Source organism: Macrobrachium nipponense, chromosome 2 (genome assembly GCF_015104395.2).
Source record: "Macrobrachium nipponense isolate FS-2020 chromosome 2, ASM1510439v2, whole genome shotgun sequence".
In the NCBI taxonomy this organism is placed as follows: domain Eukaryota; kingdom Metazoa; phylum Arthropoda; class Malacostraca; order Decapoda; family Palaemonidae; genus Macrobrachium; species Macrobrachium nipponense.
In genome coordinates this window covers 136,408,941-136,424,866 of record NC_087201.1, presented here as the reverse complement: position 1 = coordinate 136,424,866, position 15,926 = coordinate 136,408,941, and the positions used below count along the sequence as shown (strand labels likewise).

At 38.3% G+C, this 15,926-nt stretch overlaps 1 protein-coding gene across 2 annotated transcripts in view; it reads right to left on the bottom strand.

Annotated features, from left to right (window-relative positions):
- LOC135221023 (heat shock 70 kDa protein 4-like) overlaps positions 1-15,926 on the bottom strand; it is a 37,268-nt gene that overhangs the window by 6,419 nt on the left and 14,923 nt on the right. For both annotated transcript variants that reach the window (XM_064258744.1, XM_064258745.1), the window contains exons 2-9: positions 15,431-15,550; positions 14,841-15,042; positions 14,501-14,698; positions 14,177-14,308; positions 13,874-14,022; positions 13,463-13,718; positions 13,112-13,219; positions 6,735-6,884 (exon numbers count right to left, since the gene is read on the bottom strand). In XM_064258744.1, the coding sequence (XP_064114814.1) occupies positions 6,735-6,884; positions 13,112-13,219; positions 13,463-13,718; positions 13,874-14,022; positions 14,177-14,308; positions 14,501-14,698; positions 14,841-15,042; positions 15,431-15,550 (1,315 nt within the window). The remainder of the gene's footprint in view (positions 1-6,734; positions 6,885-13,111; positions 13,220-13,462; positions 13,719-13,873; positions 14,023-14,176; positions 14,309-14,500; positions 14,699-14,840; positions 15,043-15,430; positions 15,551-15,926) is intronic.

Here is a 15,926-nt window from a genome sequence, read left to right as displayed (position 1 = left end):
GCTGCTGGGATACTCTGGGTAATGTAAGATGTATTTGAAATATTAATATAAAATGTTTTGGATAGCACATTCTACTTATAAAGTAGTTAGGTATCTATTAAGCTCATTCTAAGTTGGTTCCCAAACTGTGCATGATATTCTCTCTCTCTCTCTCTCTCTCTCTCTCTCTCTCTCTCTCTCTCTCTCTCTCTCTCTCTCTCTCTCTCTCTCTCTATAAGGGCAATGTAAGATGTACTTGAAATTATGTTACTGTAAACTTTTTTTTTTATGATAAAGCATGTTGTACAATATTTAAAACTTTCTCATTTTCATTTTACTATTTTTCAGTACAATTTTATTGGAAAATAAAATTAAAATAATTAGCAAATATTCTAAATACTATATTGTACAATATGCTCTATCATAAAAAATCTTCACTGCAATATCATTTCAAATACCCCTATTATGCTCAGTATGGGGCCCAACCTGGAATGAGCTAAATATATACATTACTACATCATAAGTATGCTGTAAACAATTGTTATCATAAAAATCAGTATTTAGTCAAACACAATATGAAAAAATACAGTAATTAGTAAATAGTGTTGCTCTACAACAGGGCTCTTCAAACTATGGCCCGCGGGCCACATCCGGCCCGCCACATAATTTTATCTGGCTCGGCAAACAAATCCCTGTGTGGTGGCCTTGAAAAAATTATTATCGCACAACTGGCATCAGAATGTGAATGGATTTGGAAATTGGCATTTTTTGCAGATATGACAGGTCATATGAATCAATTGAATCTGAAGTTGCAAAGCAAAACAAATTTGATCAGTGACTACTTTGTTCATGTCAAGGCATTCAGAACAAAACTTGCGCTACCTGAAGGCCAGGTAAAAGTTAAGAATTTTGCTCTTTTCCATGTTATGAAAAATTTCATGCAGAAAGTAAAGTTGAATTTCTTTCTTCATTTGCAAATGAAATAATTTCAGAGTTGAAAAAAGTTTCAGGAGCGATTTGCTGACCTTGATGCCAAAGCAAATGAAATCAGGCTCTTTCATAATCCATTTGACTGCAATACTGAAAATCTTCCAACTCAATTTCAAATGGAAATTATTGATCTCCAGGCAAATGACAGACTGAAAGATAAGTATAGAGAAGGAAATCTGATTGAGTTTTATAAATGCCTGCAGCCAGATCAGTTTCCAAATTTGATAAAGTTTGCTTGTAGTTTTTTGTCCATTTTTGGTACAACATACTTGTCTGAACAAACATTTTCCAAAATGAAGTACGTGAAATCTAACTATCGAGCAAATTTGTCTGATGATCATTTGAAATCAATTCTTACCATTGGCTCATCTAATCTGGAACCTGATTTCTATGAAATTTTGAAGTCAAAACGTCAGTATCATTCGTCACACTAATTTGGTTGCATAAAACTAAAGGCAGGAATCTATTTAGTTTACCCTGATTTTTTTACAACAAGATATGTTTTAATTTTTCCATGTTCATACTGTAATATTTGAGGAAATTAAATTACTGACACTGATTTTTCTTTCCTTTGGCCCGCATAAATGTGGGAAATATATAGTGTGGCCCTTACATTGAAAAGTTTGGAGACCCCTGCTCTACAAGATAAAGGTTACAAGGAGAAAAAGAGCAAATTAGTGAAAGTTCCTGGTGGAAAAGTGAATAATGTTTTCATAAAAAAAATCCATGACAAAATGGACTACTAAAATGTAAAATGCATAAAAAAAAAAAAAAAAGGGGGGGGTGGGGGGGGCACTGTACTGCCTTAGTTGGCGCTCACCTTGACATGTAGTGCCATAGCAGTATAGCCCCTAGGGCCTTACGTCAAGGTGAAATGATAGGAGAAAAAGAGCTTCCTATGATTTTTCCCCTAATACATGCCAGCCACTGATAAAGGCCTGAAGGTATTACAAACATTTAATACAGTTTCTGCATCTTTCAAGTAATGAGACAAAAATTTACTTGCACTTCCAGTACATGGGCACCCCTCTGATATCATGTGCTCTCACTTAAAATTTGGTAAAAATTCCTCCTGGATCTAGGACTGTGCTCCTTTAATTAAATCTCTCAAAACAAACAAAAAAAGCATTCTTTGACAGAGTGAAACAGGTTCTTAGCCGATCACCAGAGGTTGTTAAAAGTATCCTTGATCTTTTCTGGCCTATGTAAGTAGTGTTTCAGTGCCCTAACTGGACATAGGACCCTCTCTTCTTCCTCTTGTCCTGGGATGTAAGTTCTTAACCGTGAAAGAACGAGGCCAGTGCTTGGATAGCACCTCATTCTTCACCGAAATTCTCAAGTTGAAGGAACAATCTGCATCGCAAACAAACTGCATCCCTTGAGAGAAGCCCATTTTACTATTGCATTTAGCCACGGCTAACAAGAAGAAGAAAAGTCTTCGTGGCTAACAAAGAAAAGTCTTCGTGGCTAACACAAAGAAGAAAAGTCTTTAGTTAAATTCATAAGGAAAGACATCCTGAGTGATTCAAATGATGGGCCCAACAGCCATTTAAGGACCACATCCAGATTCCAGGACACTTAAGAATTGTCCTTTTTAGATTTCATCAAAAGAAAAGACTTCAACAGGTCCTTGATATCAGGGTTTGAAGAGAGATCCAATCCCCTATGTTAAAAGACTGAGCTAGAATCTTCCGAGAAGGAACCAGCTGGGACATCTGAAAGTTGAGGAGTATACTCTGACTGTGAGCGAAGAAGCAAACTGTCCAGAATAAGGGATATGTTTATTCCCTGCAGGTGTAACCATTTGGAGAGAGGGGTGAGGACTCTTGTAAGAACTTGCAGAGTGGCACTGTGGAAGAGCCATCCAATCTGATGCAGGCCTTTTCAATTGCCGTGATTCATCATTAAGACACTGGCGCCTATTCTCAGGACTGTACAGGCAGTCCCTGGTTAACAGCGGGGTTGCTGATAAGCCAAAACCACCATTAACCAGAACTCGCCAATTTATGGCACCAATATCCAGTTCATGGCACCAGTTAGGTATGTTATAAGGCCATAACTTTATTATAGGTGGCTTATGGTGCCAATAACTTGAATATGGCTTTATGGTGTCATAAACTGCCGATTTTATGGCGCAAAAAACTGAATCACCATTAACCTAGCCGGCCAATAACCAGGGACTGCCTGTACACCTCAGAACTTGAGGACAGCCTGTGCACTTCCTTTTGGCTGCCTTTCCAGTGGCTATCCGTCATCGTAACCTGGATACAACAGGTCAAACTGAGGTGATGATCGTCCGAGGGCAGTCCACAACAACCCCACTATGGCCTACAGAATAACCACTCCCTCCCAGATACAGGGGAGTACACCAATGACCTTTGTCTATCCTCATAATCCATAAGGTCACACAGTGAGTTTGCCAACTCTGGAAGCGAGGACGCTGGGTATGGAACAGGTAAATTAGTCGAAGAACTGGGAATAGGTGACAAATCGGGAGCAGGCATAGAGGTACTTTGATCTAAATTATCTACAGACTTAGTAGAACTATCAAATGTCTTAAATCCTATCGTCTTAGACTCGACTCTAAAGGCCAGCTTACGTACTACCTCTATCCAATTTAGACAAATGAGAACCTAACAATTTCCACTGTTTTTCATCCCACCCTTCACATTCATTGCAAGTCTTTTCGCTAGAACACTCCTATCCCTGCAATCAATGCACAAAGTGTGTGAGTCATACTTCTTCTTCGTCAATCTTGTATGACAACTTTCGCTGCTAAATACCTCATGCTAGCAGCACAGTGTCAGATATATTGAACAGAGAATGTAAGTCTCAATAAGTCAAAACCATCAGTGGTCTAATTATTGTCTCTAATCAGAGAACTAAATCCTAAAAACAAAATACAAAGCCTTAGGCTACCAGTACTTCGACAAAAGATTTGTAGGAAAAGTAAACGGAAACCAAACCAAAGCAGACTGCTCACAAATGATCAAGAGCAGAGGTAGCCAAACAGTCGATCGCGGCCACTTGTTTGGTCGATTGCCGTTCCCCCACAATCCTATATAAACATACAAAAACATAAGCAAATTTTTTTCCTCAATAATATGATTATGTAGTATGGTAGATCATAAGAGAGTTTCAGTCTTTAGAATAGATCTTGGAGTCCAAAAGTCTGGCCACCCCTGATCTATAATCAAGAGCCGGCAGGAACCAATTGACTACTTGCTGATTTTGTTCTTCTCTTACCCCAAAAGTAGGCAGGGTGATTAGTTACACTGACACTAGCGCTCCCACAATTTTCAAATTTTTGGAGCTGCTGGAGTCAAGCTGTGTGTGAGCAATGTAATAACTTGGTAAGTTACAGATATATGAATCTGTACTTTCAGTCAGTTTGAGAGAATCTAAAAATATGTCCCATCTACGTATTATGGTAGCAGAGCAGAAAAAAGCAAAAATAGTAGTAATATCACAGCAAAATACAAACTTAATAATGTAGTTGATAAGTCCAGAAGTCAAGTTAAAGTTACTGTCCTTTTAATTAATGCCAATTATGATTTCTATTAAATAGCAAAACGTTAAGATGAATTTTGTTAAGTGTTGCTAAGGGCAAATGTCACATCTTTGGTTTACAGCTTGTGTGGGGATGATGTAGTAACACAAAACCTACATCTTACCTATCTTTTTCAACAGGAACTTCAATAATATGTTTCCCAGAAATTAAAATACGCTCTCTTTCAGATTCTCTATAGCTTAAATTTAGATGATGAATCCAGCATCATTAAATTATATGATTGCTAGAGAAACCATTTAAACATTGTCCATCATGAATTTCAAGCATTAAATTTTTTGTTGTTACTACCCAAACCAATTATTCTGCTTCTCCAACTCATTCATTCTACTCCATATACTCTAATCTGAGAGTACATTTACATTTTCAGCACTGACACTTAACACAGGTCAATGCAAATTATAATTTTTGTATTTGCTTCGCTGTTCCCGTTTCATGATTTGTGATCTGAGTCATTTAGGCAAATTCCTTCAAACATCTACAAACACAAACACAAGTAAAATATTTACAGTATGTATGTATTACCTATTTTAAGAAGAGGGCAAAATTCTGAAACTGATTCATCATATCTTTCTTAGTAACCCTACAGAGCAAAAAGCTAAATAATTTTCACTTACTTGCTTTGTGGGATTTACTGGATCTTATACAAAAGGATAGTGAATTTATATTAGAGAAATTCAAGTCAGGTGAGCACCATTCCCTGAAGTACATTAGAATCAATTTCCACTTTCAAGATTAGCTAATCACTATGTGGCAGGCTTGTCAACAAGCCATCACATTACAAAGCACAAATAAAGGTAAGTGGATATAAAATTTCCAGTCTATCAATCACATAATACAATATACTCCTTCAAATCACTCATTACGGCAAAGTAAACACATCTCACTCAAAAACTATTTCTTCACAAAAATATCAAACCTTTGATGATGATGATGGTAATTGTAATGAAACAAACATGAAAATTTACTAAAAAGAACGTGTTCAGTTTCATCATTCAATCAAAAGCTAACAGAATGGTAATGGATTCCAAATGCCTCCTATAATAATGCATACTATGAACATAAGTAGATCTTTACTTCTTATATATCATTGAAAATCTACAAACTGGTTCCTATGATCTCTTATGCAGTAGTAAATACAATTAATCATTACCAAAGATAGACTACTACTTTTGACAAACAGCTTCATGTCACTCCCGTTTATGCTCTGATCAGTCCTTTCTTACGTATGGCAACCTCTGAACACTGAATTACATGTTTCTTAGTTCAGTTGAAGAGATTATAGTAGTACCCAGTTCAAGTATCTAGGTATACCAAAAACCTGAGGTCAGGAGGATGTTATTTATGACAATAATTCATTCAAGTTGTGTCCCTCCAACATAAATGATAATTCGCCAATTTAGTCCTCTTATTCACACCCAGCAACTGAAATCTAAGTGATTTGTTTTTATTTTGCAATCACGAGTATGTCTTAGTACCATTTGTTCCATTTGATAAGTCATGAATTTACAAGTACAAAATATTCTATAGTACAGATGGTTCTATTAATGACAGTACCACTCTCTTTGCTTCCACAAACTTGGTTGTGCACTATTAACTTTCCATCATCACTTTCATATCACTTTCCTTCACCAAAAAGATGAAGAACTGTCCTTCATCGATAAGGTAAATATTAAAGGAATAGTTCCTAGCTCATCTATATTCCACAACTTACTTCTTGTAGTACAGCCAACCTTAAGAAGTTTTGTTAGCATCCTTTTGTCAAAAGCCGTCCTGACACTAATGCATACAAAGTACAACCAATTCCTTATAGTATAGCACTTCTGACATAGTTGCCTCAACAGCAATGGGTTATGATAAACTCTCTAGTATACCAACCTGACGGCTTTTTTTCAACACTAGGGTATTTGTTAATATTTTTAATTACCTTTTTGTCTTGCTTAAGCTGATTACAAAACACCAGGCTTGCCAATCCAATGGTATGCTTGGCCATTCAACATTTTCCCATGTGGTTTGCCACAATTAGTGTGTATTACCCTTGACCCTGACTCCTATTTACTTTGGTACAGGATTAACTTTTAAATCAAAGTCAGAATCTCTCATCTTCATCCATAAAATTTTTCTTCTTATGAAAACAAAAGACTGTTGCCTTATAATATAAAAAAGTACAGTATAGATATGAAGAACAAAATCTTACCTTTTGATTTTCTCCTTCTGGTCCAGGTGATACATTCTTTACAGTGAAATGACCAATAATTGGATCTGGAAATGTTGAAGGGTTGGAGTACTGGGCTTGAAGGACAAAAGGTTCTCGTCGATAGAAAGTAAGCATTTTGGAAAATGGCACCTGAAAAAGACAGCAATATATATTTGACAGCCACTACAACCAAGTGAATTTCAGCTTAAATAAGGAAAAATTAAATTCTGTACATGATGGAAAATCAGTTCAATTTAATTAAGGCAATAAGATTACAAGACTAGACACAACACAAGATTTAGCATACCTATCCTTAAACTACTTAATAAAATACTGTAGGATTATAGAGTACTATGCTGTACAATAAAAAACAATTATACATGTATATGTTCACAATCCCTTATCTGAAACCTTTGGGGACAACTGCTTCAGCCCTTGGATTTTTTCAGATTTCAGAACTGAAGCATGCACCAATATACTCATGCACATTTTATTTCCGACATAACCATTTAATGAAACTATAACAACTACAGCATCAAAAGAACTGATTAACATGTATACTTGTGTATCATCCAACCTTACGAATGGGATGATTAAAATTTTGTCACCAAAAGAGACAAATTCTTAATCAATTTGTATCTTTCATAGCCAACAAACCTGAGGTCTTAACAATAGGATAATCTTCTAGTGTCAGCTGGAAACCTGATAAAACAATCAAAGATTGTAAAGCAAGGAATCTAAGGCATCTGGCAACTCGGGTTTACGAGGTGGAAACTGGGATATGGGAGGGGTGGCTAAAGGTGGGCAGTAATGTTACCTCAGTTTTGATTGCTATGAAATATACGAGTTGATTAAAAACTTGTCATTTGTTTACACGCAGAACAAACCTTCGGTCTTAACAATATGGTAGACTTCTACTTGGATGGAAGTACTACCCTGAACCAGCTGGGGGTTCAGCCCACCTGACCACCCTTCCTAGAAGACCAAGTTCTAGAGAAGGGGGTCTGAGCCCAAGAAAGAACAGACATACAAGTATCTAAAAACTCAGTCTACAGGGTTTAAACACAAGACATGACCAGAATCATTACATTCGTGGAACATGAAAAGAACTCTGTCTAACCACACAACAAACCATGTAGGCAACGTGTTTGTCACCACTCCTCCCCTCTTCATGCTAGAGAGAGGATTAAGTGCTACTGAGAAGCAGATTTGTCTATTAGATAAGAACAAACTAAGTACCTGCAACCAGTCTGACTGCCACACTCACCTGTATCACACCAGTTCCAGCATATGACGTGTCTCTTATTCAAACCAGCCCGTAGGAAGAAGGGAGAAAAAAAAAAAAAGGAGAAAATGAAGAGACCAGCCAACTCCCTCATTCTCCCTTCCACACAATCATCTTAGGTAAGATACACTGTCCCGCCAGGAGCACTGGATGAGCTACACAACTTGTTAGGCAGCCATGACCAGACCCAAGGACCTTTGGGCAATTTCATGTGCTCTAGCCTGCACAGACTCGGTGACTTGAACTAGCAGGTGAGGAATACGCCTGATTAATCACCTCGCACAGTCAGAATGAAATTGTGCTAACAAAAAGTCTATTACACCTAGCCTTTAGGTTAGTTTGTTTGTTTGTTTGTATGGTTTTTTTTACGTTGCATGGAACCAGTGGTCATTCAGCAACAGGACCAACAGCTTTATGTGACTTCCGAACCATGTTGAGAGTGAACTTTATCACCAGAAATACAAATCTCTCACACCTCAATGGAATGCATGAGAAACGAACTCGCAGCCACCGAGGGGGAAAGGCAAGACCATACCGACCACGCCACTGGGGCTCTTAAGGTGTCAAGTCCTTTATAGATAGCAGAGCAGCGATCTGACAGGACAATGCAATAACTCCTGCAGGTTGCTGACCACAAACTCATTCAGTGAGGGAATAGAAAATGAGGCCATCTGTCATCATGCACAGAGGGATTCTGAGTCTTAAACCATGAATTCCAAGACAAATCCAAAGGCCACAGACCCCAACCCCTGGTGTGTTTAACATCATAACTCATGCCATAAAGCTCTCCAACCCTCTTCAAGGAAGCAGAGGCCAACAGGAAAACTGTCTTCAGAGTCAGATTCCCTTGGAGAACAGGATTGTTCGAAACTCCTGAACAACAGGATTTCCCAAGATGAAGCAATATTCAAACCCTTATGGCTCAGAACCAACCCTGAGGCAGCCAGCCCTGTAGCCTCCGATAGCCGAGACAGAAAGACCTTCCTCATCCCTGAGAAAGATTAGGAAATCCGCTACCTGCTGAACAGAACTTCCGGGTGGAGACAAACCCCGTCAATGACACCAATCACAGTAGACAGCCCACTTTCCCTGGTAAACTGCTGAGGAAGATCTCCTGAGATAGGTTGGACTGGACATCTGGACAGCTCATTTGTGAGAAAAGCCTCTCGCCTTCAGGAGATGCTTGATAAGTCTCCAACCATGAGGAGAAATGAACTCTACCGACCGGTGAAACTTCCACATGAGGTTGGCAAAGGAGGTTGCTACCATGGGGGAATTTCTCTTGAAACCTCTGATGACAAAAGGGACAGAGGCCACAGAGGCGCCAACAAGGTCATCCTGAGATTCCAGGGGCTCATTACTTTGTTCAGGACCTGACAGATAAGGTCCCAAGGATGAGCGTCCTACATCAAAGCAAGAGAATCCGGGACCAACGAGAAGTAGACCTCTTGCTTTCTGTTGCAGCAAATGGCGAAGAAGTCTAACATAGGTCTTCCACAAAGATGAAACAACCTGTCCACTACATCCTGATGCAGAAACCACTCCATACCTAAGACTTGACTGAAGAATTAGCTTGTCGGCCATCACACCCCTCCTGCCTGGAATGTACCTGGCCATGAGCTCCACCAAGTTATCAAATGCCCATTGGTGCATCTCACCTGTCAATAAGCGAGTTGGTGAGACGCCAGCCGCGAAGAAGCCCTACTGGCCTGAGAAACACGTCTATGGAACAAAACCACCTCACGTCCGCGACCTTCCACAGCCTCACGTGAGATTCCCAATACAAACATGTTTGCTGGGAGGCAGAACAGGAGGAGAAGCAACAGCCTCAGGAAGAGAACTCCTAAAAGGTGCAAGACCAGCAACCTGCGTATTAGGCACCTTTGACCTCTTAATCAGAGCCTTATCATCTTTACAGCAAACTTAAACAGGATGAGCCAATGGAGAATCAGCTTGAAGACTGCGGAGAGTGAAGGCCATCATGAGCTGGAGCCTGTACAAGTACATATGGGGGTGAGACACTTCCGTGCTGGAAGGCGAACACTGAAACACTCTTCTCAATCCCAGAATACGAAGCAACAAAGTGCTGAATCTTCCTTCTGACCCGAGGAGAATGAGCTCTCCATCTACGACCACCGCTTGAATGAATGTCTCCGATGGCTCAGCAAGCAATTGCAATGATGTCATAGACAAAGATGGTAATGACATCACAGGAACAGGCGGTGGAAGAGACAAAACAGCAGCCAACGCCATAGGCTGAGAGGATGCTGGGAGTGATGTCATAGCATTCGGAATGGAAACGCGAGTCAATGGCCTCACTGGTGGTGAAAGAAGAGGCGACCCAGTAAGCATCAAGTTGTCGATGGCATCCCACTCAGTATCAACTCCAAAGTAGTGGAGACCTGGAGGATGGGGGACTGGCAGGGGGGAACCAGAGGAAGAAGATGGAGTCGCCTCCGCCCTCCTGAGAGGGAGATTACCTCCCACGAGAGAGGGGTCCACGTTATATACAAAATCATTGTGTGCAACTTCTAATATTTACAAAAACAAATCAATGGAAGAAAAGGAAGGAGACAGTGTGTCAAAAGCAGCAGAGGGAAAATTTCTGGAAGAAAGGGATGCCAAACTGTCCACTAAGGGAGGTGAGAAACCTTCCCTAGAAGGACAATTAGATACTCTACGGTGGTCCCTTTTCTTGTAGAAAGCCTTCCATTACCACACAGGCCTAGAACGACACTCCGGGCAAGGGTTAGTGGTAGTACAAAAATTGGAACGGCACCTACTGCGCAAGTGGTACGGAGGTCAGTCATGGAAGACACCAAAAACCTTAAACATAGAAATCCTGCATTGATGGGACCTAGAACTCTTGAGGGAATCCATGATAAAAGACAAGCAGGTGCCCACACTGAATGCAAAGCACAAACAACTCACGGACTAACAAAGAAACTAGCTTAGGAAGGAGAACACAAAAGCGAGACTACTCTTCAAGGCGGTCAAAGAAACACACACATCATGAGGTCCCAAGCCCAGTCGGTGACCAGCTTCCACCTCGCATACGCATGAGTTGCTTTACCACATATTCGTTGCTTTACAATCTTTGATTGTTTTACAGTGGTTACACATGTATTCGCAAGGGATGTGTAACAGAGGCCGTCCCCCCAACCCCGCGGCAAATAATTAGAATCAGCAAAATAGTTGGAATCCCTATAAAAACGCTGAAAACTACCTTTTTGGTAAGCAAAACTCAAAAATCCAGAAAAAAATGTTATACGTAACTGGTTTTTTAAAGTTTTATCAAAAAAGTGCATTTTATGATGAAATAAAAAAAAAATTGGAATTTCTGGATATTTCTCATAGAAAAATACTGCAAATAGGCGAATTTCCCGCGAATAATGGGTACTGAAATCTATACGGCCACTGATTGCTAGAGGAAACATAATTAGAAGATATATTTTACTTGGTCCAGAGAAAAATCCACAAATCTGTGAATCTGTGAATCCAAAGAACAAGAATACGGGGGGCCCAATGTATCCAATTTCCAGCTTAAACAAGAAGATTATCCTATTGTTAAGACTGAAGGTTTGTTCTATATATAAACAACAGGGCTCACATAAAGGCAGTCCCCGTTTATCGGCCGGGTGTTGATAGGCGAAAACTGCCATTAACCGAAACTCAGTTATTATGGCACTTATGGAACCAAGTTTCGGTGGCACCATAACTTTGTTATCAGCACTTTATGGCGCCGATACCTGAAACTTGGCCCATTATGGCACCATAAATTGCTGATTTAAGCACAACAAAACCGGATCGCCATTAACAGAGTCCACCATTAACCGGGGACTGCCTGTACATATATTGTGTACCAATATATGATTATGCCTACTGTACAAGTTTCATTTCGGAAGATTAAACTAGGCCATTGACAATGCATGTTGCATCAAAGTTAGCTTTTGACTAAGTAATGGAGAAGAAAATTGGATAGTGAAGGCTGCAAAACATTCAGGAACAAGTGAAAGCAACGTCCAAAGCCAGCAAAATGACAACTCTAATTCATTAAAATTTACCGACTGCAATAAATAATTTGCACATCTAAACCCAGCTTTGTTAATTTCAGAGTAAAATATATCTTCAAATTATTTTTCATCTAGCAACTAGCAATATACTAGATGTCAGTAGTACTCAATCAGATAAGAGAATGGAAACATTACCAAATTGCAAAGAGAGCATGATCCTTAGAAAGATGAAAAATAGGAGAATGGAAACATTACCAAATTGCAAAGAGAGCATGATCCTTAGAAAGATGCAAATAGTGCATGATCCAATGATTAATTATTCAGAAATAGGATAATACAAGCAGTATACTGCATTAATTAGATATAGTAAGCAAAACAAGCTTCAGTAAAATCATCATTAATTACAGATAAAGGATTGTAAACCTGTACTTTTTACTGCTCAATATAACTTAGTATGACAAAAGAATCACCTGTTTGCATTCATCAGTTCTTATAACTATTAGTATATAAATGCACTTACTATACTTTACATCATGTCTGAATATACATACTTTCCATCATGGCTGAATACAGTAAGTGTATGCAACCTTTTTAAAATGAGTGATCTACAGTTAACAACTAATTTTTCTTAATCCAAAACCTGTAATTCTTGGATAAGGTCGGCCACCAAAATTAATAAATGAATAGAGAAAAAACATACCGTTATGCAGGTATCAATACATTCGCTTTGTTAAAAAGTCTTGGTCTGAATTACACACACACACATCTTTTACAATTCTGTCACATTTGTATAATTTTTTATTCATAAAAACTGAACCTTTTGGAAAAGTTCTATAGGAAATTAACATGTCAATAACACATGTATGCATATGCATAATTCAAGGGTCTTTATCTTTATTCCATTTAGGAAAGAATGGTCCAAGTGTAGCTGGGAGATTAAAACCCAATTGGATTATTTTCACACGAATTGTATTCCAAAGTCTAAAGGTTATTTCCCCCTTACTGAATTTTCATAATGTAAAACCTAAAATTTAAAAAAATATACATACTAACTAAAGTGCATTGACCTGAGTACTCACCTGATGATTCTTTGAGAAAACTTCCATATCTCCTTCTTGATTGTTCTCATCTTGCCAAACTAAGCGAATACTGTAAGGCTGGACATCAGTTACAGAAAACTCTCGCACCTGAGAACAAAACCTTTTCTTATAATCTTCCAAAAATATGGTACATTCAAGAAGAATCAGATCAAATTTTGTATATAAACAACTACTATTTTTCAAGCAAGGGTTACCATTTAATTTACTCAAAAGCAAATATAAAACAATGTTACAATCATACAGATAACAGCAGTAATGAATAACAATAAATTTCCTGATACACATCTGTAGTAACAACACACACACTGCACATCTAAGATTTGAGCTTACCTTAATTGCAGGCGAGAGCATTGCACACTGAAGAGCACAGCCACGAGCAACAGCCTCATCTTGGTTAAGGGTTGTTGATGGAGTTTTGTTGAATACCTTTTCTATCATCTGCTTAAGTGCTGGAATACGGGTTGATCCTCCCACTATCTCAATGCCATAGATTTCATCTAATTTCAAACCGGAATCTATCAGACATGTTTGAAGGGTGGATTCAACTCTCCTAAAAAGAGGACCAGCTAGTTCCTCCATAGTTGCCCTGAAAAGGGATAATGCAGTCTGTTTTTCAAGAAATATCCAGGAGAAAATTTTTATCAAAAAGATCATCCATTTTCTATACAAAAAATTACACATCTTAACTGCACTAAAATCTGAATACAAACAACCAATAAAAATCTAAATAGTTTCTCTTACCTATTCATCTTAGAACTAACATCCTTATCATCCATAAAACATTCAATACCAATTGGGAGGTCAGTAGCATTTGCAGACATCTGCTTCTTCAATTTTTCTACTTCAGTAAGAAGACGCACCCATGCACGAGGGTTTGAAGTAGCATCAATCTAAAACAAAACCAGGAACTATATCAGTAACAGATTACCGTCTATAAACATAGTACAAATAAAGAGCAATTTTCCTTTTTTTTTTTTTTTTTCCTTTTTTTTTTTTTTTAATTATGTATTTCTCAAAAAAGATCTTCACATATCTACTACTTACCTTATACCTTGACTTAAAGTCATTAGCAAAATGTACTGCAAGAAGGTAGTCAATATCTCGGCCACCACAATTAGAATCAGCACTAGATGCTAACATCTTCAGCTTGCCCTTATTAAAGGCAACTGCACAAACCTTTGGTTGGGAAGGGAAAATGGGATCCATGAATCTCAGCAAAGACAGTATGGTAAATGTTTTGCTTCAACATAAATACTAATTCTAGGGAAGCAAAGTATACTGTAACTTACAGTTAGACTATTATTTCAATTATGTCTATTAACATTTACATTTGCATAATTTCCAATCAACAAAATGTAGAAGTCTTACTTGTAAACAAGAATTACCAAAGTCAACAAACACCACATTTCTGGGTTTCTCTTCTGGCGCTGGAAGGTCTTGCTTATAAATACCATAGGCTAAGGCAACAGCTGTACTTTCATTCATTAGACGCAACACATTCAGACCAGCTGTACATGCTGCATCCAAAGCAGCTCTACGTTCACTATCAGTAAAATAACAGGGTACCTGGATATGGGTGATACTTTAGTAGAACTCACAATTTTACAGTTTTCAAAAATTAAAAAAAAGGTTTGTATCAAGTATACCATAAATATATCAATGCCATACAAAACTCTGTACCATAACAAATATCTTGAAGTGTACTTACCCCTATTACAACATCGTTTACTTTAATACCCAGGGCTTGCTCAGCAGTGTGCTTCAACTTTGTAAAAAGCATAGCTGTAATCTGAATTGGAGAAAAGGTTTGCTCCTCATTCATATATCGAACTGCAATTCCTACAGATTTATCAGGCTGCTCAACCACACGATAATGAAGTCGTGACAGTTCTGCTTGTACTTTTGGGTCCCTAAGAAATAAAATAATTATCAACACAACAATAAAGAATCAAAAGGAACAATTGATAAATACTTACATATTAAGCTCAAGTTATAAAATTCAAGGAATGTGCACATCCACATAAATATCGCATCAAAAGTTAATGGCTATATCTGCTTCCTGACTCGCTAAATAACCTGAAGAAAATCAAACCGAGTAACTTTTAAATTCTTCATGAAATCTAAACTTAAATACAACAATAAAGAATTACAAGCACGTACGTACATATACACTATACATTTTGGCTGTACATGCAATCTAAATTTCAAAAGAAAAGCTTCCATCACAATATAACATGAAAATCTTCCCCAAAAGGCTAGAGGCATTATCTCACTCAGATAAAGACCCTCTTTACTTACCTGTAATTTCTTCCCAATAATCTTTTGAACCCACATAGTGTGTTTTTCATATTGGTGGTCATCTGATTTTTGGCAGCAACACCAAGGATGCGGTTTTTCTCTCCGAAGGCAACACATGACCTGAATAGTAAACAAGAGTTTAGGAGGCAAGAATCTGCAAGAACTGGACATAGTACATGTAGTCATTCAATTGTCTGATTTCCCCTTTATCAGACATTGATGTTATCGGGAGGGTCCACAGCAACACAATATAATACATATATGTAATATATATATATATAAAACATAAAATTCTTTTAAACTCCACTCGGACAGTTGGCTTTGCTGCCCAGGCTGAAAGAAGTGTTGGCAACACTCCTGACTAGCATAAGCAGACTGAAAGGGTTATTGTTGAGGTTGTAGACTAAGGAAAGGGTTTCCTGTATGGGGGAAGGTAAGAAGTTTGGTTGGGAAGGGTGGGGTGAGTGGGCAGGCATGAGACTTCTTGAGAGCTTTT